Source organism: Condylostylus longicornis, unplaced genomic scaffold (genome assembly GCF_029603195.1).
Source record: "Condylostylus longicornis isolate FDR11 unplaced genomic scaffold, ASM2960319v2 ptg000013l, whole genome shotgun sequence".
NCBI classification, from domain to species: Eukaryota; Metazoa; Arthropoda; class Insecta; order Diptera; family Dolichopodidae; genus Condylostylus; species Condylostylus longicornis.
This window is the reverse complement of record NW_026577982.1, coordinates 17,312,215-17,337,374: the sequence shown is the minus strand read 5'-3', so window position 1 is coordinate 17,337,374 and position 25,160 is coordinate 17,312,215. Positions and strand designations below refer to the sequence as shown.

The window sequence follows — 25,160 nt, the reverse complement described above, 5'->3', positions numbered from 1 at the left end:
GATTGTTGAATAATATGGTGAAACATTCCAAATACTTAAACAAAAATAATCACTAAAGTAAAGTAACCAAATATTATCAAAGTGTATAAAAATATACTAAGGTGATTTCAACAGAAAGAAATGGGAAAAATTTTCGTTTACTTACTTCTTATTTATACAAAGTCTGCCAATAAATCTGCATTAAACTTTTTGTTATAAACTTTTTAAACTGAGCATGTTAAGAATGATAAAGAATGGTCAGTTTTTGCTAATTTATTTATAAAATATACAGGAATTTGTATAAAAACATTATTGTTATAAAATTCCTTGAAATTGTTTAAAATAAAAATTTAAGAACTACTTAATTTAATTAATTTTATACTCACTACGTTCACGCAAAAGTAAGTATATACGGAAAGTTACTGTCACTGTATCGCCAAACTTTATATAAAACAGCGATAACAAATTCTACTTCATTCAGTGAAAATAAAATTTGTTCAGTGAAAATAAAATTATAATTGCTTCCAAGTTGTATTTTATTTTAATTTTAAATACTTTGACTCTTATTGGCAAACACGATTCGAATATATGTAAGTATACCTTAATAAATATATTTTTATGTAACTGTATAAGAGTAGCATTAAGGAAAACTAAATACATATATTAAAACTACTTAAATATCGTGCATAATATTTATGAAAAATAAAAGTAAACCAAAATACAAGAAAAAATTCTTAACTATAAATTCAACTTTTCGCAATCTGCCACGGCACCGACATGCGATTATTTTGGTTTTTTTTTACAAATGCTTTTGGTATTATAAATTTTACAATTCGTTAATATTTGAATAAATTGAAAATTTTCCCGACTTCAATATAATACTCGTACTAAATGCAAATTTAATTTGAAATATAAATGTGAAGTACAGCGTTATTTTTGAAAACTTTACTTATTGATCATAAAATACTTGTCAAAGTTTTTAAAAATTACTGATAATCGAAGATAAAATGGGATACATTTTAGATACATTTCACCCAAAGCTAGCAGTCTAGTAAGCGGTCTAGCAGTCTTTTCAAATTAAGCTTATTGTTAGATAGTCTTAAACAAGAAAAGCAAGTAGATTTGCCTTTCAGGTAACATGATCAACTTACCATTTATTTTCTTCATTTTTAATTAATTCGGTTCAAATACTACGATTATGAAGAATTTTATTTCGTTCTCCTTCTTTGATTTAAAAACTTTTTTTTATATTACTCTTCATGTTTTTCATTTTGATATTTTCAATTTTTATAAAAAGTGAAGTTTTTCACGATGATGACGATGATGATGCAATAAAAAAAATATACATTTAAAAGAAAGAGATAGAAAATAATTACTGAAATCATAATAATTCTGAAAACGTCGAAACCATTTTGAAATTTGTTTTTTTTCAAAAAACGTTAATATTTGCAAAACAAATAAGAGCGGACGTTAAAAGAAAAGCAATCATAGGTAAAAATTATTGCAAAGTTAAAATACATTTAGTTATACGGCTGTACTTAAAGCAAATATATAAATAAGTAACAGTCTGGAAATGAAGTAACAATCATAAATAACTATTGTTAGAAGAAAGTATAGAGAGACATGAAAAAGGAAGGCTTCTGTTTTTCCTTTTAATTTCATTTTTTATTCGATTTTTCTTGCTTGTTTTTTGTTAATAATAAGCAAAAATTGTAGGAAAAGAGGAATAAAAGATATAAAATGTAATACATTTACTTAAAGGTAACCATAATATTCGAATTTAATATTAAGTATGAAAAAACATGAAGTAAACAAATAAAAAAGCATATTAATTAGCAAAAAGAAAGCAAATGAAGAAAATAATGTCAGATTAAAATTATAAGAACTGTAACTATCATAAGGTGTTGTAAAACAGGAATTGTACTTGAAAAGAGTTGGCATGACCCTGGAGAAATCTACATTGAAACAGTTTGTTTCTAAGTACTTTTTTCTAAAATCATATTTAGAGAGGTAATTTTCACATTTTTATTTGTTTGCGTATTATTCTAAATCATATTTGGGAAGATGGGAATTCTCATTATTTCCCCATTTTCCGACAATAAAATAAACTGTTCAGAAATTCAGAATCTAATTCGCACCTATTTTGTTCTTCTCAGCTTCGAACGTCCTACCGAAGGCTGCTAAGAAATTCTCAATATGTTAAAAGAAATTCTTATAAAAGTAAAAAAAAAAACCTTTTTTTTTTTAATTTAACAAGTAAAAGCATAGAATTGCAACTTGGAAACCTAAATTCTGTCTCATATTGCATAGAATATCTACGTTGCAAATATTTTAAATCACTTTTCTTATAAAAAATTTGCGAATCTGTTCTTTATTTTGAGCTTAGTGCAAAAAATACTCAATACGTATTCGCAACTTTTAATTTCTATTTCATTTTTAATTTAAATTCTAATAAAAATAAGAGCAAGTTGATATGCATATGAGTAAGGAGCATCTTCAATTATTTGTTCATTAATTGATAATGATGGATGATTTGGACTACAACAATGTTGTCATCACTTTAAAATTATTATCACCACCCCGTGGGTATCTTTAAATATTCATATAAGTATTAGGTATTTGAAGTCCATGTACATAAAAGTATGTGTTTATATTTACATTTTAAGTTACAATATTTGTATCTTTTTGCTTTTTTAGACAACTATACATGTATGGTTTATTATCACTGTCTTGCTACTTTGGGGTTTTTTCATTATTTTGTTGTTGCATGACTTTTATCGTCGTTTTTATTAAAATAAATCTGAACATGCATACATACGTATACGTATTATATGCGTGTAAACACATTGATAAGTACAAACATAGGTTCATTTATTTTATAAGTAGGAGACAAAATAGAACACAACAAATCAATTTAGATTTCGTAGTAGAAAAATATACGTACAATACGTATAAATTTATCACTTAAAATCAATTCGTTTGAACTCAATTCGTTTTGAGTTTTAATTTCAAAAAAATTATGTAAATTTTTCATTCTTGAAACACTTGTTTAGTTAAGAAAGCATGTTTCAAACGCTTACTTAAAAAAGTCTGAGAAGTAAGTATTTTATATTTCTCAAAGAGTAATTAATCCATTCTAGTTCCTTAAATAGGTTGCTAATGAATATAAAATTTACATAAGTAAGTAATTGAATTGTAAATTAACTAAGTGAACAACTTGTTTAAAAGTATTACTGAAAAAGTATTATTTACCTACATAGATTCATACACTAAAATATGAAATTTATAGAAAATATTTAGGTATAAGTTACTTACCATTCAAAGACCATATATGTGAAGGTAATGATGTTGCTGTATAAACACGTCCTAATGCTGAATTTTGAACTCCACTGCTAATACCACCACTTTGACCATTTTCGTCATTATTTTGATGATGTACTATTCCTATACCAATTCCTGTTGCATCAAATTCTCCACTACGTCCACCTCCGCCAACAATTATGGAACTTTCATCACCATATATTTGGGCACCACCTTGTACCATTGAAACTGAATTATTATGTAGATTATTACCTAAATTATTAATTATGCTATTATTAATATTATTACCGTGATGATTATTATGGTGATGATGATGGCTATTATTACTATTACTATTATTGGTATTATTGTTATTATTTGAAGATTGTAAATCTGGCACAGAAGATAAACTTCTTGCCCTTTGTCTATCATTCTGTCGTAATAAATTGAAACCAGCTGCACCGGCTGATACAACATCAGTACTTGATCTTGGGCTTTGAGTCCCATTTTGTTGTGCAGTGCTAGCTTTAGCTCCCATTTGCAGTTAGGAACAAAAGCATATATGAAAATTTTCTATTTTTTTAAATAAAATTTTTCTATTCTTTTTTTTTGCGCTATTATGCTACTTTTTTTTAATTGTTATTATTTTTTCTTCTCTTTTCAATACATAAATTTGTTTCTATTTTAAATTTTCTTAAAAAAAGATTGTGTTGCTGCTGCTGCCTTTTTATTTTGCGTTGTAGGTAAATGTTTTAGGTAGGTAGATGTTTATTCTTAATGCTCCAAAAAAAAAAGATAATAATAAAAAACCAAAGAAAACAAACCAGAATATACCACAAAAACGTCCAAATTAAAAAAATTACTAATTTATTTTTCACCCCGATTTAAGATAAAATGTTATTTAAAGATTATAAAAATTTTTTACAACAAAAAGAAAATTCAAGAGATTAAGATGATTGAGATTCAACTAATTTACTCAAAAATTTTCATGAAAAAATTTTCAATTTGAATTTACAACAAAAATAAATAATCGAAAATTAACAAAATATTAGCTCGAGAAAAAAAGGACTTTCATACGAAAAATATGGCACTTAAATAAAACATTTTCAGCTAAATTGACTTTTCTTTTAACTTTCTTATTTTCCTTTTTCAAATCCAGTGGGTACACACTTTGTGAATTTCTTAAAAACTTCTTTATTCAATTTTAAAATAAATTAATTCATTAAAATATTTACAATCACTTAAAATTTTCTTAAAAAAAATTTCATTTCTAATTAAGTAAAAAACTCAAAAAGAAAAAATCGATTTATGTATAGATATTGCATAGATTTAAACTTCTTCCTTTCAAAGAGGAGGGCTTTGCGGTCGAAAATAATACGAATTTAAAAAAATAAAAAAACAAAAAAAATTTAAGAGGAAAAAATTTAACTCTTCTTCTTCCCGACTATTTCGGTTTAAAATATTCCGATTTTATATTTTGAGTTTACATTTTATATTTAAAAAACATTAGCACTTATTTCAATTTAATCTTTTATTTAAATGGAAACAAAAATTAAATTTATTTTTTTTTTTTTACAAAGAACAGTCAAAATATTATTTTTCTATATGTTTTCCTTTCAAATTTATGTATTCTATACCCAGGAATAAAAAAAAAGGCAACAATTTGAAATGACAGCTGTCAAAAGCGAAAATAAATTCGCTTAAAAAAAATTTATTTTTAAATTCGCTCACTTGTGTTTATTCACAGTGCCAATCGTGCTAAATTTAAATACATACTTCAATAACCCAGATTAATAATAATCAATACAACTATTGCATATTAATATCTTAAGGTTTTAAGAGAGTTTAACTTTTCATTTTGTTATTAAAAAAATCGTAATGAAATAAAAAAAGGGTTTATTGTAAATGACTTATTTTTAGTAGATCAGGCTAAAAATTTAATTATTTTATTTTACTTAAGATCTTTAAAAATAAGTTTTTCTTTGTTTTCAATTAACAAAAAAGCACGAACTTTTACTGAAATAATATTCTTAGTTTCCGAAATACAATTTAAATGTACAGCTAGTTTTTATTTCAGTTTAGTACAGAGTAGTTCATAGTATCAAAAATAGTGTTTTCAAAATAAATACATACCATACATAAGGCATGGTATGTATGTATTTTTAACAAAAAGTATTGCGATTCTTCCTATAAAGACTTATATTTTGTACCAACTATTACAACTATAATTACAACTTATTATTGCATTGCATTTTTATACACTAATAATGTAAGCTAAAAATCACTAAAAATTTGACCATATTTTCGTACATCAAATCGCTTTAGATAATATTGCGAAAGTTTAAATACATACTGCAAATATGAATACAATATTTGATAGTCTGTCGTGCAACTTACAATAACCAATTTTCGTTAAAAATAGGTGTATAAAAATGTATAGGTACATGAGCATAATAAGTAAAGTACACTTACAGTTGAATTGTAATTTTGGACTGTTTGACCTTTTACAATAAAATGTGATATAAATAATCATTACTTTTATAATCTAAATGTGTAGAATATAAATTTATAGAGAACGTGTAATAAAACAATTATAATAGAAAACATAAAATGATTATTATATAAAATTCAAGTATGTATGTAATTTAAAATAAAAGCCATGTGTCTACTTTTTATAAATTTATAAAATATTCAAAATTGGTTTTTTACAAATTACAAAAATTTTCTCGTATGTGTATCAAATCTTTCGAGTGCATTTATCATCTATGGTAAATTGAACTTTATTTGAAATTATTTTTGAAGAAAAGAATATATTTGAACGATATATCTCAGAAAAAAATCGATATTCAAGATATTACCAGTTAATTTTTCATATATGACACGATGAATCGAAATCAATTGCTTTGTTATCACTTTTATACTCTTATAGAATTTACAAAGTAACATATACTGCAGAGTTTATTTCTTAATGTATTGTAGATGGTTTGCATCTTAAATATATTGTAGATATCGTATTGTAGTTTCATAAACTTTGACCCTTACTGCGTACTTAAATTCGCTTAAAATAAACAGCATTGTATAAATGCAAGTAAACAGCTGTAATTAGAACTGTCATTGTTTGTCATCAAAATCGCGGTTTAAGATAAACGTGCGTTTAAAGGCAAAAGTTTTTATTAAAATAAATAAATATCAGATTGTCTTAAAAAAATTGTGCTGCTTTGTGAAAATCTCTGTAAAAAGTTGAAAAGACGTAAAAAATTTGTGTTGTGAAATTCTTGTTGATAATGCGATACTAGCAAGTTATGAACACCACCGACAATGATAGTGAAGATTTACATATTGAAACAAAGGATGAAAATGTCAACATTGGTGCAGGTAATATTGTTAACGGTAAAAAACTAAAAAACGTACTAAATTATGCAAGTATTGAATTTTAGGAGACGGTGTTAATAGCCAGGCAAAAAGCATTTCAATTGAACAAGCATTATCAGGAGTTTGCCCATATTTGTCTGCAGAATATGGAGAAAGATACCAGCCCAGGGCGGGATCTAGCAGGAGCCAGTATCAATATAAAGAAAAAAGAAGTGATTTTATTCGTCGCCAATATTTTGATAATTCTAATTTGGATACAAAAAGAAAGAATGATCGGGATCGTGGAAGTAATAAGAGTCTTAGTTCTAAAAATTGCGATTATGAAGATGAAAAACGAAATGCCGCGTCTACAAGTGCCACAAATCAACGATATCGTGAGAAAGACTTGAATAAAGGTCAAATTGATTCTGGAAATAAACTAAACTACGGTGGTGGTATCAATTCATAAATATAAAAAAGCTTATAAAAATTTTATCAAGTATAATTTTCAGGAAAGAAATCAGATGTGTCATCAAATTACAATGTGTCAGAAGAGATAAAAATTTCCAAAATTTTAAGGAACTTGGTTGGAGAAAATCATCCCAGCGTAGCAAAAGAATTATGCAGAAAATTAGATATTGCTATTACTGATCAAGCAAATTCTGTTTATATTAAAAGAGCATTTGATTTTATAGCTGAATCGATAATATCCGTATTTCGTAATGGGCCAGCAGAATGTTTAGATCACTTAGCAATTATATTTGGCAATCTTGGATTTATAGCAATATCTGATTTTCCAATATACAAATGTTGGATATGCCAAAGTTATGACACGTACAAAGAAATAAGAGTTTACTTAATGAAAGCTTTAAAAGAAACCTTCCGTTTAGACTATAAACGAAGGAAGTTGAATGTTTATAGCGAAAGAATGTTATTACAACTAAAAGACTATTTAGAAAATTCTGATATTGTTGAAACATTTGTAGCCGTTAGTGATTGCATTGCAGAGTTTTCAAACAATTATAAAAAACCATTTGAAAAACACTTTCAAGATATTGTTGATATTGTTGTTGGTTGGCACTTGGAAATGGACCAAGCTATGGATCTTAAATTACATTGTTCAAATGTTTTACAAAATTTTTCTGATTTTTTTGTTAAAAAGTTGGATTTTACACTAGGACTGTTGGAACAATTTTTAGAAGATATTGCCATATTTGCTGAAGATATGGAAAATGAAAAATCATCCGTTTCAGAAGAACGTCCTCAGCATCCACCAGAAATAAGCGTTGGATCTTTTATTGGAGCTTTCAACACTATTATAAAATGTTTAGTAAATGATAAAACAATATTAGCATTTAACATGTCAAAGCATAAACCATTCTTTAATAAAGCTGTAGAAACGATTACAAAAGTTGCAAAATTAAGTTTGCTTAAAACTATATGTCCTGAGACAGTACAATCAGTAAATGAATTCTTTGTATTAATTCTGGCAAGTGATAGTGATTTAGTAATTTGTGACACAAATCAGGTTATTGAAATTATTTGTATCCAAGAAAAAAATTTGAAATTATTCAGCGATAATCAAATATGCAGTTTTTTGTTTCTTGTTTTATACCTGATTAAAAATCTTCAGCAAAATTTACCAATTGAATTAGTTGATCATTTACTTCAGTCAGACACCGAATTAAATAGCTTAAAATTTTCAAAAAATAAAAAAATATTCAAGCTATTTATAAAAATATATCACGAAATATTAATTATTAAGAATGTACCAATATTGCAACAGGCTTATAAATATATTTTGACTGACATTCGAGAAGCCGTTTCTGTAATTTTTAATAAAAATAATGATGACGAGCTCATAAATTTCAATCAATCGGAATGCATTTTAAATTTTCATCTATGTTCTTTATCCATATTAGCTACACAAACATCATCTATAATAGCTATGTATGCCTTACAACCATCAATTTTGGAACTTTTTCTAAAGGTTAGCAACTTTTTGTATTAATGATTTTTTACACAAAGCAACTTTTTAAATTATTTAGTGATTTGTTTATTTTTTATTTTAGGATTTAGAAGCAGACAATTTAAGTTTGTGGGTTGTGTGTCCGAATTTACACAAATCTATTTTAAATCTTTTGAAAACTCATTGTAGTAAAAATCACAATTTTCTATTGTCAAGCAACTTAATTAATGGACAAAATTCGATGTTTAGTAAACTTTCCTTAGACGACTTAAGTCCAACTTCTGAAAATTTTACAGAAATTTTAAGATTCTTAAAAAATATAATTAAGAATTTCGAAGATACCAATAATTTTGATTCAGAGTCATTTGCAAATTTACTTAATTGGTTAATATCCATTTACTCGGAATGTGCAGATCATGCAGATTCTATGAAAGGAAATTCAGATTTTATAGAAATTGCTATCAATCTCTGTAAAACTTCTACAAAAAAAACTTCGAATCGATATATTCTTATTGAATGCGCAAAAACTTTTAAATATTTAATAAAGTTTCATCCTAAAATTTCTGACAAAGTTCTTTTGGCGATAGCTGAAATTTGCTGTATTCACATAATGTCAGCTGATCATAAAATACGTTCTGTTTACACTGAGCTTCTTTCAAAAGTGCCATTAAATATGGCTTTACTTACAAATCGAAGGTCCAAAAAAAATATGTTAAAGCAGTTTAATGATCGACAAAACGATTTGAAACTTTGGTATAACTCTAATTTGACTGGTATAAATTATCATGACAAATATTTCAAAGATTTTATAGAAAAAATAGCTAATTCCAATGAAATAATCTTTATTGATAGGTTTCTCAAAGATATATTTTCAAAATGTTGGGTTGCTAATGGTAGAGATGATTCAATTGAATTTTATAATAATTCTGTTTTTAATATAAATATGTTAATGCATTGGGTACAATGGGAGTCATCACAATATTGTGTAAATAATAAATTGCGTACTGCCTTGGGAAAGCCGCAAGACACATTTTTAAAAATTGAAGCATTGATTAAGGAAGATGCCCGCATTATTGCAAATAGAGAAAGTGAAAAGGTTAATGAATTCTCCGTTCTCGTTACTAACTTGAGACATGCAAAAATTTTACTTGGATTTTTAGAAAGCTTAGAAAAGACTATTTATAATGCGTCAAATGGTACTGCATTTGCAATTAGTTTTCCGGAAAAGCCAGCTAGAACATTTTTTAGAGTTAATATAAGCACATGTAATGAATGGTTTAATAGAATTAGGGCTGCTGTTAGTGTAGTAGCCTTGCATTGTTCTGAACATGAAATCGTCATAAGATTTTCTGAATTGGTGTTAAATAATATGATTAATTCTAATAAAATTCATGATCCAGTTTTTGATCATATTTTGATGTCACTTGTATGGGCACTTTTAAAGTGCGGCCCAAGTGAGAGTGAAACTTTGGCTGGACTTTATGTATGGGTAAATCTAAAATAATATATAAGTTAAAATATCTATTAAATTACAGATTAAATATTTAATTGAAAATTATAAATAATTTTAAGGTTAAACAAAAAACTGGAAAGCGCTATACATGGATAAAATATGCATCTGATCATGCCATTGGTCATTTAGAAAAAGCTGCTGATGGATACATGAGCATTTTGAAATCAACAGCAGAACCAGGAAATATTGAAAAACGTTTAAAAACATTTGTTTATAATCAGTTAATGGACTGCTTATATTTTACGAATCAATGGGGTTCTTTAGTTGAAATGTTCGAAACAAGTGCCGCAAGTGAAGTGTATGATGAATTTCCAAATAATATGCTCAATTTAAATATAAAACAAATAACGCAAATGAAAAATTTTGAGGAAAATTTTAACATATCTCTAATCGACTTAAGTGATTGGGATCACATAAAAGACTTTGAAAATTTAAACAACAATTTTTCTAGTTATAAACTTATTACACGTACTGAAAACACCCTAGTCAGCTTTCTGTTAAATTGTGATAAAAACACATCAGATGAAAATAAAACAATATTAGAAAATTGCATTAATTGTATTCAAAGTTGTCTTGAAGATTGTATTCGAACCGGTTCCAATGAACATTTTCATCACTTAATTATTTTGAATCATGTTACTAAAAGAATAATTGAATTAAATAGTGGCAATCCGTATTGCTTCAATGATATATATTTGAGTAAGCAGCATAATTCTAGAACTATGATTAAAATCAAAAGATGGATGGACTTGATTCATGCGAAACTAAAAGGATTTAAACTTCCCAATTACGAAAATTTATGCTTGGATCTAATATCCTCCGCTAGAAAGGAAACTAATTTGAAATTATGTAAAACAGAGCTAGAAAAATTTTTAAAATATCAGAATTTAGGACGACAAATAAATGTTGATTTATATGGTTTAGCCAGAACTGTCAATAATAATTCAGGATTATTAGCTTATTGTAATGAAGATGAAACCAAAGCGCTATTTGAAACTTCGAAATGGTTATTTAGTCAAAATGATTACCAAGTTGATGGAATTAAGTTGGCATCGAGTGTATGTTTAAAGATTATTGAAAGTTTTAATAAAAGTAAGTAAAATTTAATAAACTATAATAAAGTTATTTGATTAGTCTCTCATATGCTTTATATACATTCTTTTTTTAGATGCTTCATCCTCAGAAAAATGTGCCAGAATGCTACTAAATTTATCAGATTGGTTGCCACAGTGTGCAGATCAAGTTTTGGCACATTCTAAAACTGAAGAAAATTTTCCTTTTATAAATTTAATGCAGAAATTGCCAGAAATAAAATCTTATTCTGATGAAGCTAATGTTATTCCGCTTGTTGATATGATGATAGGTAAATTAATTCAAATGAGCGTAAAAGAATATTCAAACTTAGCAAAATCATGGCTAGCATTAGGTGGTTGGTATTATCGGTGGGGCAAAAAAATAGTAGAAGCCAAAACTATTACAAATGCCGGTCTCTCTCCAATTGACATAGAGACAATGCAAGATATTCTTTCATTTACAGAAACTGATGTAATACAAGATATTATAAGTGTTTTGAATCAACATCAAGTTGTCTCAATAGATGATGAAGAGATTGGTTCAGCTGAGCAAACTTCAACTGATATAATTGAACAACAACTACGTCTTATACCAGCACTACATGAAACTTGTTCCGAAACAATAACCTCCATTATATTAATTTGGAAAAGGGCAAATAAAAGTGTTTATAGCTATTATGAGATGGCTGCTGATGCATATTTTAAGTTTTTAAATTTAGCAACAGAAAATGATGAAAATAGCGATTCAGATGACACCGACGAAAGCTATGGGGATTGTGCAATGGTGACTGCAACATTAAGACTACTCCGACTAGTCGTGAAACACGCGTTAGGATTACAAGATGTTTTAGAAGAAGGATTAAGTTCAACACCTACGAAACCATGGAAAGCTATTATCCCACAGTTATTCAGTCGTTTAAACCATCATGAATTGTATGTACGTAAGCGGGTATCAGAATTGTTATGCCGTGTTGCGAAAGATTCGCCACATTTAATCATATTTCCAGCCGTTGTTGGTGCAACTCAGCGACAGAAAGGAAGAAATTTACCTGAAATAAAACTTACTGAAAAACATTCAGTTAATGAAAAATATAATGAACATGTAGAAGAAGTTATAAATCCTTTAACCGTGTGCTTCAATTCTTTGTTATCAACATTGTCCAAACAAGCTCCTGAAACCGTAGAACAAGTTCAAATTCTTGAAAAAGAGTTAAAACGAATAAGTTTACTTTGGGATGAATTTTGGTTGCACGCTTTAGCTCAGTTGTATAGCGAGTACTCAGAACTTTTCAATTCATTTGAAGCAGAGGTAAAAAAATGTTCAAGCGAAGAAAAATATCCACTTCTATATGAAAAGCATAAAATTTTAACAACTCATATAGTAGACGACTTGGAAAGATTTTATAGTTGTACTTCGCAGCCACCAGAAACAAATTATGAGGCCCATTTTCAAGAAAAATATTTGAAAATAATTCGTTCTACAATTGAAAACTTAAAACAAAAAACTTTAAATTTACAAAAACCTAACGAAAGTTGGCAGAAAATAAAACAATTATATTCGGTATTTCAACAAAAATTTCACCGTAATTTCCAAAATTCTTTAAAAATGAGTGACATAAGCCCAATTTTAGCTGACTTGAAAAACACTGTTATTTCTATGCCAGGTGTAGAAACTGGACGGGAAGACCCTATTTACATAAAATCAGTTGACAATGCCGTTAATATACTACCCACGAAGACTAGACCAAAAAAGCTAGCGTTTTATGGTAGCAATGGTAAAAAATATACATACCTTTTCAAAGGTTTAGAAGATTTGCATTTAGACGAGCGTATTATGCAGTTTTTATCAATTTCAAATTCTATGATGGCAAAGTCAAACAACGACACTCTGTATAGAGCTCATCATTATTCAGGTAAGTTGTTTAAAATATTATTTGATTTCTTTTTTAAAAAGCTTTTACAAAAAATGTTGACTGATAAATTTAAAGAAAAGTGTTTTTATATCTTTTTTTTTTAATTTTAGTAATTCCATTGGGGCCACAATCTGGTCTTATAAGTTGGGTAGACGGAATGACACCATTGTTTTCACTTTATAAGAAGTGGCAACAACGTGAAGCATCAAACCCGATGCCAATAATTAAAAGAACTGCAGTTGATTCTAAAAGTGGAACATCTCAACAAACACAATCAAAACAAATGCAACAGCAACCACAACAACAGCCTACAAATATTGTAATGCGACCATCGGAGTTATTTTATAAAAAGTTAACACCTCTCCTAGCTGAACAAAATTTAAAGCCTACCGATAGCAGAAAAACCTGGCCATTATCAGTTTTAAGAAAGGTTCTAGAAGATTTAACTAGAGAAACTCCAAGAGATTTATTAGCCAAGGAGTTATGGTGCTGTAGTAGTAATGCCGCTGATTGGCGTAAATCTATTAAAAATTATTCAAGATCTATAGCTGTAATGTCAGTGATAGGCTATGTTATTGGTCTTGGAGATAGACATTTGGATAATGTTTTAGTCCATCTTTCAACTGGAAACATAGTTCATATTGATTACAATGTTTGTTTTGAAAAGGGAAAAACTTTACGTGTTCCTGAACGTATTCCATTCCGAATGACACAAAATTTGGAAGAAGCTTTAGGAATTACAGGAATTGAGGTAAGTTAACTTGTTGTTGTATTCATGTTTATTTTAAAAATAAAAAGTTGGTTGAAAAAACTTTTGAATGATAACTTAGGGCGACAAGTTAAATACGGGTTGTTGGTGTTATCTGGCGAAGGTAGTTGTAAATAAAATTGTAAAAACTATTATTCTGAATGATTTATTTGAATATGAATGAAGTGAAAATAGGTGTGAATGAAATATTTGCTAATTTGGGTTGACCCAAAATTGGTTTTCAAACTAAAAGAACCTACCTCAGTTATACAGCATATTTTAACAAATATTGAATTAATTTTTCCCTTTTGTAAAAAATTGTTAAAAATTTATTCAAATTTATTTGAATTCTAACGCATTTTTCTGAAACTCCAAACAAAAAACCAAATGCATACAATGGGTTAAAATTTTATCTGTAAATTCTAGTTTTTTTTTTTTAAATTGTTTAAAAACAGTTTTCCACTTACCTATTTGACAATATTTCATTTTCTTTAACGAAAATTCATGATCATTTTAATATTCTCTCAAATATTTTATTTATTGAAGAAGTAATGTATGTACATATTTTTGAAAAAACATTTTGTTATATCAAAATTAAAAATGATGTTATCAAATCAGTTTCATGGCAGACAATATTATCTTATACTCCAATATATTTTTCACTTTAATTGAAATCGTTTTGGTGTTATAGAAACACATGAAATTAAATTTTTATTTTTCAATAAATTTGCTGAGCTTCATAAGGAAAACTTCATCGTTTCAAATTAATATGTAGGTAAAGCATTTTTGAACATCCTCTTAACATCGATAATAGTTTCAAAGAAAAAGCCTTTCAAAGCACTGTTTTTAATATTCACGGTTTAGTCGAATAGTGTTGAAAAGGTATTATATTTGATTTGAAACGGTTAATTATATTATATTTTATAATGATTACATTGTATTATATTTCGGAATATGCAATATGCATAAGTTTACTATGTAAGTTTTTACATTTTGCTCTGTTCTACTAAAAATTCTTAACAGAAATCTAAAATAAATTTCATGTTATTTACATGACATAACCGTTTCATTAAATGTTAAACATTTCATATTTTCAAAAAGTACCAAAACAATTGCTATTGAGCTCGTGATCTACTTTCTTATCTTCGATCTTATATATGAAGTTAAATGTTTATTTAGGATTTATCTCTTGGTATTTATATAAGTTTTTATTAAAATTAATGTCGAGCTGTATTCAAAATTCTAGCAATAACTTACGAATGGAAATTCTTATCAATGAAATTCTACGAAGATAAATCGCTTGAAATTTGACTTTTAAAGTAAGGTTTCTTTAAAATTTTATATTCTTCAAAAATTTGGAGCTATTAAATAGGTAGTCAATTTCATTCTCAAAGATAGGGGCATGTTGATTAAACTAAAGACATATAAATAAAAACATACTAAATCCGTCATTCTCTCCAACGGATTTCATTCTTTTTTTCAATATACAAATTTTATAATTACTTACGATACCTTATCACTCCGTAATATTTTCAATGTATATGCACGTATTTTGAACGTAATATTCTTGAATAATATTTATTCAAATATTTTTTAATACCTTAATTAATTTTTAGAAACTAAGATTTATTTTAATAACTTCATTTTAAATTTATATATAATAATTTTAGTTTGGAAACTATATTTTTTGCTTTCAAATACTTTTAGGTAATTTAATAAATAATCTTTTATTTTATTTTTGAATATTTGATAAATTTAAAAATGAAACGAAGAAGTTATGGTGTCTTGTTCAGCATGTTGTTTACATGCTTTAACTTTTAAGTAAGCTATCGTTGCTGCCAATTCTACAGTTTTAAAACAATTTATGTTATCTTAAAATAATAATTTTAAACTATTATAAATCAAACCAAGCTACAATGTTAAAAAAAAACTTATAATTAACTCGAAATAATTAATAGTTTTATTTAAGCAAGGAAATTTTTATTTGTGGTTAAATTTAAAATATTTCATTAGCAAAATATGAATGCGTGTGCTGCATATGCGTAACGCTATTAATAATTGACTTTATTTTAAAGTCACACAGTTTTACATATCAATACTCAAGAAATGTTGTAGTCAATACTCGCGTTATTTATAATTCTAGTACAAAAGGTTTTGGTTCTAATTTAGAAATTTAAAAAAAATTAAATTTTGGCTTATTTTTGCAAAAATTATTGTTTTGTGGTTGTAATTTTACATAAACAACTGTTAGAGTTTTCAGTTAATTTTATTTTAATTTATATGGATGTGTTAACATTACGAATATTTAGTTTAAAACTGGTTTATATAATAAGTTTTGTAATTATTAAAAATAATTTTAAAATAGTTAATTTGTTTTAGTTTAATTGATTAATATCACAGCATTATATTTGGAAAATAAATAACATTAAGAAATTTTTAGTTAACTAAAGTTATTTAATATAAACATTAAATTAATAAGTATAGGTATACAATTTTTTTAATAGAGTAATTGTAATTTTAACGTTGTCTTATATAACTTTTACTAAATAAATAACAGTTTTGAAATGCCAAATACATTTAACTTCTAATATAGAAAACTTAAATGAGTTTAAACTAAAATTAGAAAAAAAAAAAAAAGCAGAAATTTTTGAGATTCAGAAAAAAAATTTTCAGCGCTTCTTGAAGTTCTATTAGAATTTGTACCGGCCAAATCAGTCTTATTTTTCTTTTGAAAGCTCCTACATTTGCACAAATTTTTTGAAAACTTTTGATTTGTTTACACACTGGTTACTGTTTTTCGAGAACAAAAAACTCACAATTTCTGTTTCTAATATAGAAAATGTCAAATATTTTTACTAAAGTTCACTTGGTCATACTCTAGAAGTTCTTTTATTCTTAGTCAAATTGTATTCGACATTTCAAACGATATTCTTCTAAATATTTTCTTTTCTAACATTTTTATACAATAATATTATTTTTACAACATTTTTTCTCATTATTTTTACAATTGATTACATGATTACCATTACATAGTATCTTTTTATTAAATTTTTGTACATTAGTTTTACAATTGTTACCACAGCTAGAATTTCCGCCAATTTCAACATTATTTGGTGCAATAACTTTATTACTAGAAATGATACTGGTCGTTTGTTGTAAGTCTTTTTCAATATTTGAAGTGCATTTTTCAATAGGGTTCTCTGTTGTTTTTAAAATTTTAGGACTTTTACATTTCTTAGTTGTTTTTAGTTCACTTATGGTAACAACATTACTCGAAAGATTATTAAAACTGTTTGGTATAGTGTTATCACTATCGGTACTAATGCTATCACTTATTGTGTTAGTAGTACTATTGCTACTCCAATCGTTTAAATTTTTTAACTTTCTTTTCAATTCTTTTGGGTTCAAAACACATACACATTTTGTTGTGTTGTTACCATTGCCATCACATTCAATTTTCTCAATAATGAAACCTTCACGACAACTACTGCTACTTGCAGCTAAAGAATTACCCATTATTGCTTTACAATTTTTACTAAAACTATTTTTAGCAATTTTCAATTCATTAACATCTTTAATACTAGCAATACATTTTGTTAATATTTGGTGTTGTTGCTTAATTTGGGGTTTTTCCAATTTTAATGATTTGTCAGAAAATTGTTGATCTTTTTGTTCTAGCTCGCGTTCTTGTATATCGTTTGTTTCAGCACAAGTATCAAAGCTGTAAGATGACGAACTTTTAGTTGTAGCTGTAGTTGCAACTAAGGAAATATCGTCTAACGATACAATTGTTGACATTAAAATATTGTGATGGCCAAATCCATTTCCAGCAACATTATTCCCAATATTCGAAATACCAGTATCAGTCGTCTTTTCATTTCCCATACGATGATAGTTATATTCATAATCACCATCGTCATCATCTGTAGATGTATTTATAATTGTTGTCGTAACAGTACCGAACGACGTTTTTCTTGGAAAAACTCCATGTGGAGTTGACATTCTATCATCATCACTACTTTCGGTTCTTTTAAGACTTGATTTTCGTACTTTGTTATTGTTTATACTATAATTGTTAACTGCACTATTTCTACTATTAATTTTATTTGCATAATAAAATTTATCATTTTCATTACCAGAAGTTTTATTATTTGGTGTGATGGTAGATGTTTCATTTGTTATTGTGTTGGAATCGGAAAAATTATTTTTGTTATAAATCTTTTGATGTAGATTTATTCCATCGTTGGGAATAGCATTGGATGAAGTTATAGATATTGATGACAAAGGGGGTGTTACAATATTCGCCTCATCATTTAATTTGATTTTAGATTTAGATGATGAAAATTCTGATGTTATTATGTTTCCTATTTTTTGTTGTTGTTGCTGTTGTTGTGGATGTGGTTGAGATCCTGAACTTTTCCGACGTTTATTCAACGATCTTATACTATGTTGACTAACATCGTTGTAATCAGGACTTTGACAACGCAACAATCTAGCAAATGCGCGACGAAATCCCGTGTTCTTCCATGCGTATATTATTGGATTCATACCGGAATTAGCCATTGCAAGCGAAAATGCTGCTTTGTACAACATTGGTGTACTCTTGTCAACATACTTAAATATTTGGACACATGCAATTATGAAGTATGGTAGCCAGCAAAAGGAAAAACATCCTAATATAAATAAAACTACCTAGAATGAAAATTAAAATTGAAAAAATTAAAGTTTTTTGAAGTTTAAATTAATTATTAGATAATTATTTGATATTACTTTGTTTTATGAAAATTTTCTGATTAATTATAAAGTATAATGTAAACTGTTTTATACTTTATAGTTAAAACGTATATCTATAGGCATTAAATGCTAATGAACGCAGATGCCAATAGATTTCGATTGAAAATTTTCGCAATGCTTTAAAACAATTAAAATCGCGATTAGAATAAAATACGAAATGTTGTTTACTGTTTATTCGAGAATTGTCTAAAACAAATATTATTGGTCGTTTTTACCTGAACAGATTTTGAATCCGATGGTGTTTCATGTAAGCCTGTAAATGATGAACGTAATTGTTTGGCATGTTTAGCTGCTTCGCGCCATATTCTCAAATATACTGTTAACATACATAACCATACCATTGAAAAACCAGGAGTTATTACACCAGCCATATACCAGGGTTTAAGGATCTCGTCAAATTCACATTGTGTCGCTGTATCCCAATTATTCCAGATCAATGGTATTGTCGCAAATGCTATACCAAGTATCCAACCAAATCCTAAAAGGATAATAGCTACTTTCTTTGTCATATATCTAAATGAAATGTTTAAAAACAAAAAAAAAATTGTAAAAATGATTTGAGTGAACCGTTTCAACCAATGTTGGTGTTTTTATTTTTGTTGTTAATAAAATATCAAAGATGTTGACGACATAACGACGGCGATACGAACAGCATCCCATTTATTGTGTTTGCAAAAATAAATATGAAAGAAAGAGAAACGAAAATTTAAATAAAATTTATTTTTTTGTTGTTTTCCTCGTTTAAAATAAAAGTTCTTCTTAATATTGAGTATTTATATGTTACATATTATATATATGTTATAGAATTCAGATAAAACATTTAAAAAATATGCTAAATAATTAAAAAAAAAACAATGAACTTTTAGAGTTAAAAGTGCTATTTTAATTTTTGGAGCAAATAATTAAACAACAACAAAATATCTTAAATAGGAAAATAAAAGAGTAATAGTATTATTTTGGAAATTCTAAAAAAGTTTTTAAATTTTTTCTAATTACTATATTATTGTTGCTTTTTCTAATTACTATATTATTGTTGCCTCTAATTTTCTGTGTTTTAAAATTCTAACAATTACAAAGAAATGAAAAAATCATACATACAATTAAAAAAATTATACACTAAGTGCGAATTAATTATTTCTAATACAAAATAATAAAGCGCATTGTGGTGTGAGTTCTTAAGAACTATATGACAAATTGTATCTGAATTTCATAATCAAATTCTAGTCTCAAATCAAAACTTAACTGAATCAACACTGGTTTCAAATTTGAAAATACCCAATCAGTGTTTAGAAATACTGTTGTTCGGGTGCGCAAATTTTTGCTAAATATTCAGTTAAAAGGCAAACAAAGACAGAAATGGGTCGTTTTTTTACTGAAAATTATATTTGTTTTGAGTAAATTTGAATTCAAAGTATTAAAATTTAAAATCAATTGAGTTCCGAAATTATCCACTTTGTGTTTGCACTAAGTAGTAATGTACGAAAACAATACCACTTAGTGGTTTTAACATTTTTCGTTATCCTTTTGGGGACATTTAACAATGATTAGGTTTTTTTTTTAGAAAAAAAAGATAACGGAAAGTTTTTTGAACTCAGAATAATTCAATACATTCGCAAGTGCAAAAATTTTTACTCTAATAGCAAATTATGTTAGTGCAGCAAAGATGGTGTATAGGGTAAACGGTATATTGGAAATACAATTATAAAAAATGTCCTTTGTTATTTATTTTACAATTTTTTTAAATGATATTTTTTTTTTAGAAATTTCTTTTTAAATTAAGAAATAACGATGAAAAGTTTTCTTTATTTAAAAAAAAAAACCTTCACTGAGATGAGATTTACACTTACATTGCAACAAAAAAAAAAAAATTTTAATAAATTTGAGAATGAAATGGGTTGAAAAGAAGTTTCTTTGTTTTAGGAAATATTTTAGGAAATATTCTCTTTGTTTAATTGAATTTATTTGATTATCGTGTAAAAGAACTTAAAATTAAAACTGTAAATTTCAAGTTTTTTTTTGTATTTTCTTTCATTATTGTACAACGACAAATTTTTAATGAAATATTTAAATTATAAATTATTTGGCAATAATTAAAAGACAATACAAACACAAAAACCCACCCTGATCGACTTTTGATAATATATACATACATATTTTGTTTTTTATTTTTTATGAATTTAAAGTGGCGCCTGTTGTTGTGCTATGTTTTCGTTACAAATTTTAAAAGTTTATGGAAAATTTTTAAAGTACATGTGTATATGTAAATTTACTAATTAAAAATCAATGAATAAATTACATGGGTGGATTTTGTTGCATGTAGGGAAGAAATTATTTTTTATTCTTTCTAAAGAGGTATTTATGCCTCTTTGAAGGTAACTATGAATTTTGCCACTCCGTTTTTAACACTTAGAAATATAACGTTGTCAGATATAGACGCAAATATATATCCCTGAATTCTGAATAAATGAAGCCCATTCTGTTCGTCAGTTACTCCGTTTATTCGTCCGACCGCGGGTTCCAGTTATGACTCAAAAACTAATTGAGTTAAGTTAACAAAATTTTGGCAAATGAATAATTATAGTTAATTGTCGAACCCTGAATTCAATGTGACCAAGGCATAGGGTTGGGAAGCTGCCATGCAAATTCAAAAGTTATTTGGCTGTATATCAGAAATTATTGAAGCTGCAATATCGGAACTTTGTACATGCGAATATTTTATTAGAGCTTTTGGAAATTTTTTGATTTTTTTTATGTTATTGAATTAAAGATCTAAACCTTATTTGACAAAGTAAGGGCTAGCTTTGGGTAAGCTTTATTGGAAATCAAATAACTTGGAAATAAATGGATATTTTTGAATTAATGTGAAAAATGATACATCTTTTAAAATAATTACTGATTTTCTTTTTAAGTGCTTTTCAATATTTTTATTAAGCATCAAACGGTACTGAGTCTTAATACAACAGAGTTTCGATATTTTTATTAAACATTGTTTTAAATCATGTTAGACTTAACTTGAATTATGTTGAATTATGAATTTGTCACTTGGTAAACTTAAATTTCAGACCACATTTAATCTTATTAAACACAAGACGTGCAATATAATAAAAAAAAAGTATTGAATAGAAAATTAAATTTGTGTAAATAATTAACAACATATTAAAATTGAGTCTTCTATCATTTAAAATTTATAGTTAAAGTAGTTAGTTTCGCACATTTTTAAAAATAGCTGTTAGTTTTATACTTGGACACAGATATACATGCACTTTATTATTTACAGTTTTTGTAATTTAATTTTCTTACCTGCTATAATGTAGTGGAAAAAATATAGCAATATATCGATCAACAGCAATTGCAATTAAATTCCATATTGAATTGCAGCATGCCAATATTATAAGAAAAAATCTTAATAAACAATACTCCTTTGTTTTACCTAAACCAGAACCCATATAAAATGCCAAATGATATGGTAGAGTAAAACCAACTAATATGTCAGATATGGCTAATGATAATACAAATAAATTGGATGTTATTGAACGTAAACGACGACTAAATCTAACAGCAATAATAGTTAAAAAATTACCACCTAAGATAAATACTAATAAAACACCATCAACAACAGCCCAAAATGCTAAATTTGGGTCAACTTGAGCATTACGAAGTTTATTATTATTATTATAATTAATAGTTGGTGATATTTCGTTATTAATAATAAAATTATTTATTGCTAATGTTGTTGATGTTGCTACTGTTGTTAAAATTGTTGGTGTTGTTTCATATTGTAAATGATTAATATTATTGTTGTTATTATTATTGTGAATAAAAATTGATTCACGATCGTTTTTTAATATTGATGATAATTCTGATGATGTTAATGATGACGACGACGATATCATTTGATATGGCGGTGAAAAATTATTCCTTATATCAAGTTGGTCATTATAAAAATCATAATAATCAAAATTTGGTGATAATGATGAAAGCTCCATATTAGCCCTTTTCTCACTTAAAATTCAACAATTTATTTTGATTATTTTTTTTTAATTTGACGTTATTAAATTTCGTTAAAATTTTCAAATTGAATTGACTTTAGTGTGATTTTACATTACATTAAAAGACCATTTTGACGATAATTAATTCATAAGTCACTTTTTTTTTATTTACTGTCAACTATTTTATTTTTCAATTTATTGAACTAAATAATTTTCTGTTTTCTAACATAATTTTAATTTTTTTTGCATATCAAAAAAATAATATAAATATAATTATTTATTTTCAATATGGATTAAAATTTAAAAGTAAAATTAGTTTTAGGTAAGTGACTGAAATTGTAATGATTTCTAAATGAATTTCTTATTCTACGTAGCTGTCATAAACTCTTTGTTTATTTATTTTCATTTTATTTTATTTACTTAAAGTACTCTGAAACTGATAACTCAAATCATATGAAATTTTCAATATCAGTTGTTTTTTTTATTATGTAAAATTTGTCCGGAAATTTTTAACTTATGACGACATTACATTTAATATAATTTTTTTTTATCAGTAATGATGAATTTTAGTTATAAATTTGATAGTAAATTTTGTATCGTATAAAAGAGCTCCAAAATTCTAATGATACTCTTTATAGGACGGGTACAAAAGAAATTCAAAAAGTTTCATAATAATTTTATTATCATAAACTGTGGTTAAGTTTGCGGAGCATTTATTAAAAAGATTTCTTTTTTCTTTTTTTTTTTGCTAATGAGCTCCAATTTTATTTATGTGAAATTGGTTAATATGATCTGAAAATAGAAAAGAAGAGAGAGAATTATTAATGAGTTTAAACGAAGCAACATATTATAATATACGCATTAATTAAAATTTATAAAAACAAAATTAGTTATATAACGTATATAGGAAAATTAATTTTATTAACGAATAAGTATAAATTAATAAATTAATTGAACTTTTTGATGAAAATTTTTCTTTTGTTGTCTCCAAAATGTTCATAATTTTTGGTCTTTCAAAGTATCATCTTTGAGCAGTACTTTAGTTATAACTATGTTACTCCATTACACTAGTAATAAATTTAAGAAATGGAAAATACATTTTTTATAGCAACGAAGAATATACTAAATTTTTAGTTGTAGACTCAAAATTTAAATTATTTCTAGGAAAGAACAATAAAACTTAATAAAATTTTTTGTCAAAACTCAATTTCTTGAAATAGTTTTCAGACCAGTGATTCCCAATATTTTTTAGTAAGGGCATTCAACTGGCCGAGCCCTGTAACACTTGTATCTAAAAAAAATATTTAATTCAAGTGAGTATTATTAAATTTGAAGTTTTTTCTTACATATTCACCAAGTATAAATAATATAGCCCTGATTTTTTTTTAGGTCTAATACCTAATATTAAATTAAGCGTGTGAATGTATACATACGTTTATTCTGCATTTTTGGCAGAAAACGAAACATGCGCCAATTATTTATTTAGAGAGCAGCACCTTTTTAAAAGGCTCTGTTCCTTAAATGAAAGGTGTATAGTCCATTATATTAAACGTAAATATAATTTTGTTTTAAATTAGAAGCATGAAAATAATTTTTAAAATGAATTTTTACGTATTTTACATACATAAATTTAATTGTAAATTCTATAAATAAATAATCAGAATAGTTATTTTGAATAAATTGTTATGCGCATTGTTCACACATTAATTTATGTAATTTTACTCACGTTTGCAAACTTGTGTCTTTTTAAGAATATTCCATTAGAATTCAGATTTATAATCTATTTTTAATTTTACTTGTGAATTTTACTATATGTAAATGTCATAATACAGTTTATCAACACACTCAAAATTTTAATTTGATTTTGAATATAAAAAAAATTCAATAGAAAACAAAATTTTTTTTTATGTGATTTAAATTAGAAGTCATCAAAATTTACTTGTTTCTCATACAACTACTAGTAAATAACTGTTATAATTCTGTTATATTTTGGTTTAATTTTTTTTATTTTCATATAAATAATTAGTCCTTTTAATTATAATATTGTTGTTGTTTTTTTGCTGTAATTATAAAACCAATTGCTCTTACTCTTGATTATAAATTATAATGTGGCAAATATGAAAAAATAAATTATGTGTGTCACAAAAATCTGTTGTGGAATAAAATATAGTATAAAAACTCCGATTGTTAAACTTATTAAATGTGATATAATAATGAAATACTTTTTGTACATAAAATATTTGGAACTTTGTTATGTGTTACGGATAATTAACAAAAATTTCGTGATAATTTTTCCATTCATTTTATATTGTCCAATAATCCATTGTTTTTTGAAATTTTTTTAGAATATTCAGTTGATGATTTTCTAGCTAATATTACAATAATTAACTTTGTATGTCTCAATAATTAGAAAAAAATCATACCACCTTTCCATTAAATAAATATGATGCTTGGCAAATTTGTGTCAGAATGTAATATAGGCCTAACGGTAACATTGTTGCTGCGAACTATAATAACATACTAAAATATAA

General features: G+C 26.2%; 3 protein-coding genes across 3 annotated transcripts in view; 1 reads left to right on the top strand and 2 right to left on the bottom strand.

Annotated features, from left to right (window-relative positions):
- The window catches only part of LOC129605647 (E3 ubiquitin-protein ligase ZNRF1), a 67,167-nt gene extending 62,262 nt beyond the window's left edge, over positions 1-4,905 (bottom strand). The window contains exons 1-2 of the mRNA XM_055515537.1: positions 3,589-4,905; positions 3,295-3,528 (exon numbers count right to left, since the gene is read on the bottom strand). Coding sequence (XP_055371512.1) covers positions 3,295-3,528; positions 3,589-3,817 — 463 coding nt within the window. The 5' untranslated portion in view covers positions 3,818-4,905. The remainder of the gene's footprint in view (positions 1-3,294; positions 3,529-3,588) is intronic.
- A 1,515-nt stretch (positions 4,906-6,420) lies between these two features.
- The window catches only part of LOC129605635 (serine/threonine-protein kinase Smg1), a 77,999-nt gene continuing 59,259 nt past the window's right edge, over positions 6,421-25,160 (top strand). The window contains exons 1-7 of the mRNA XM_055515524.1: positions 6,421-6,654; positions 6,717-7,085; positions 7,143-8,620; positions 8,703-10,088; positions 10,172-11,204; positions 11,281-13,098; positions 13,209-13,849. Coding sequence (XP_055371499.1) covers positions 6,582-6,654; positions 6,717-7,085; positions 7,143-8,620; positions 8,703-10,088; positions 10,172-11,204; positions 11,281-13,098; positions 13,209-13,849 — 6,798 coding nt within the window. The 5' untranslated portion in view covers positions 6,421-6,581. The remainder of the gene's footprint in view (positions 6,655-6,716; positions 7,086-7,142; positions 8,621-8,702; positions 10,089-10,171; positions 11,205-11,280; positions 13,099-13,208; positions 13,850-25,160) is intronic.
- Positions 16,352-22,714, bottom strand: LOC129605636 (uncharacterized). The gene is made up of 3 exons (XM_055515525.1): positions 21,941-22,714; positions 18,856-19,153; positions 16,352-18,538 (listed from the first exon to the last, which is right to left on the bottom strand). The coding sequence occupies exons 1-3, from the start codon at positions 22,624-22,626 to the stop codon at positions 16,805-16,807; spliced, it is 2,718 nt and encodes a 905-aa protein (XP_055371500.1). The 5' UTR covers positions 22,627-22,714; the 3' UTR covers positions 16,352-16,804.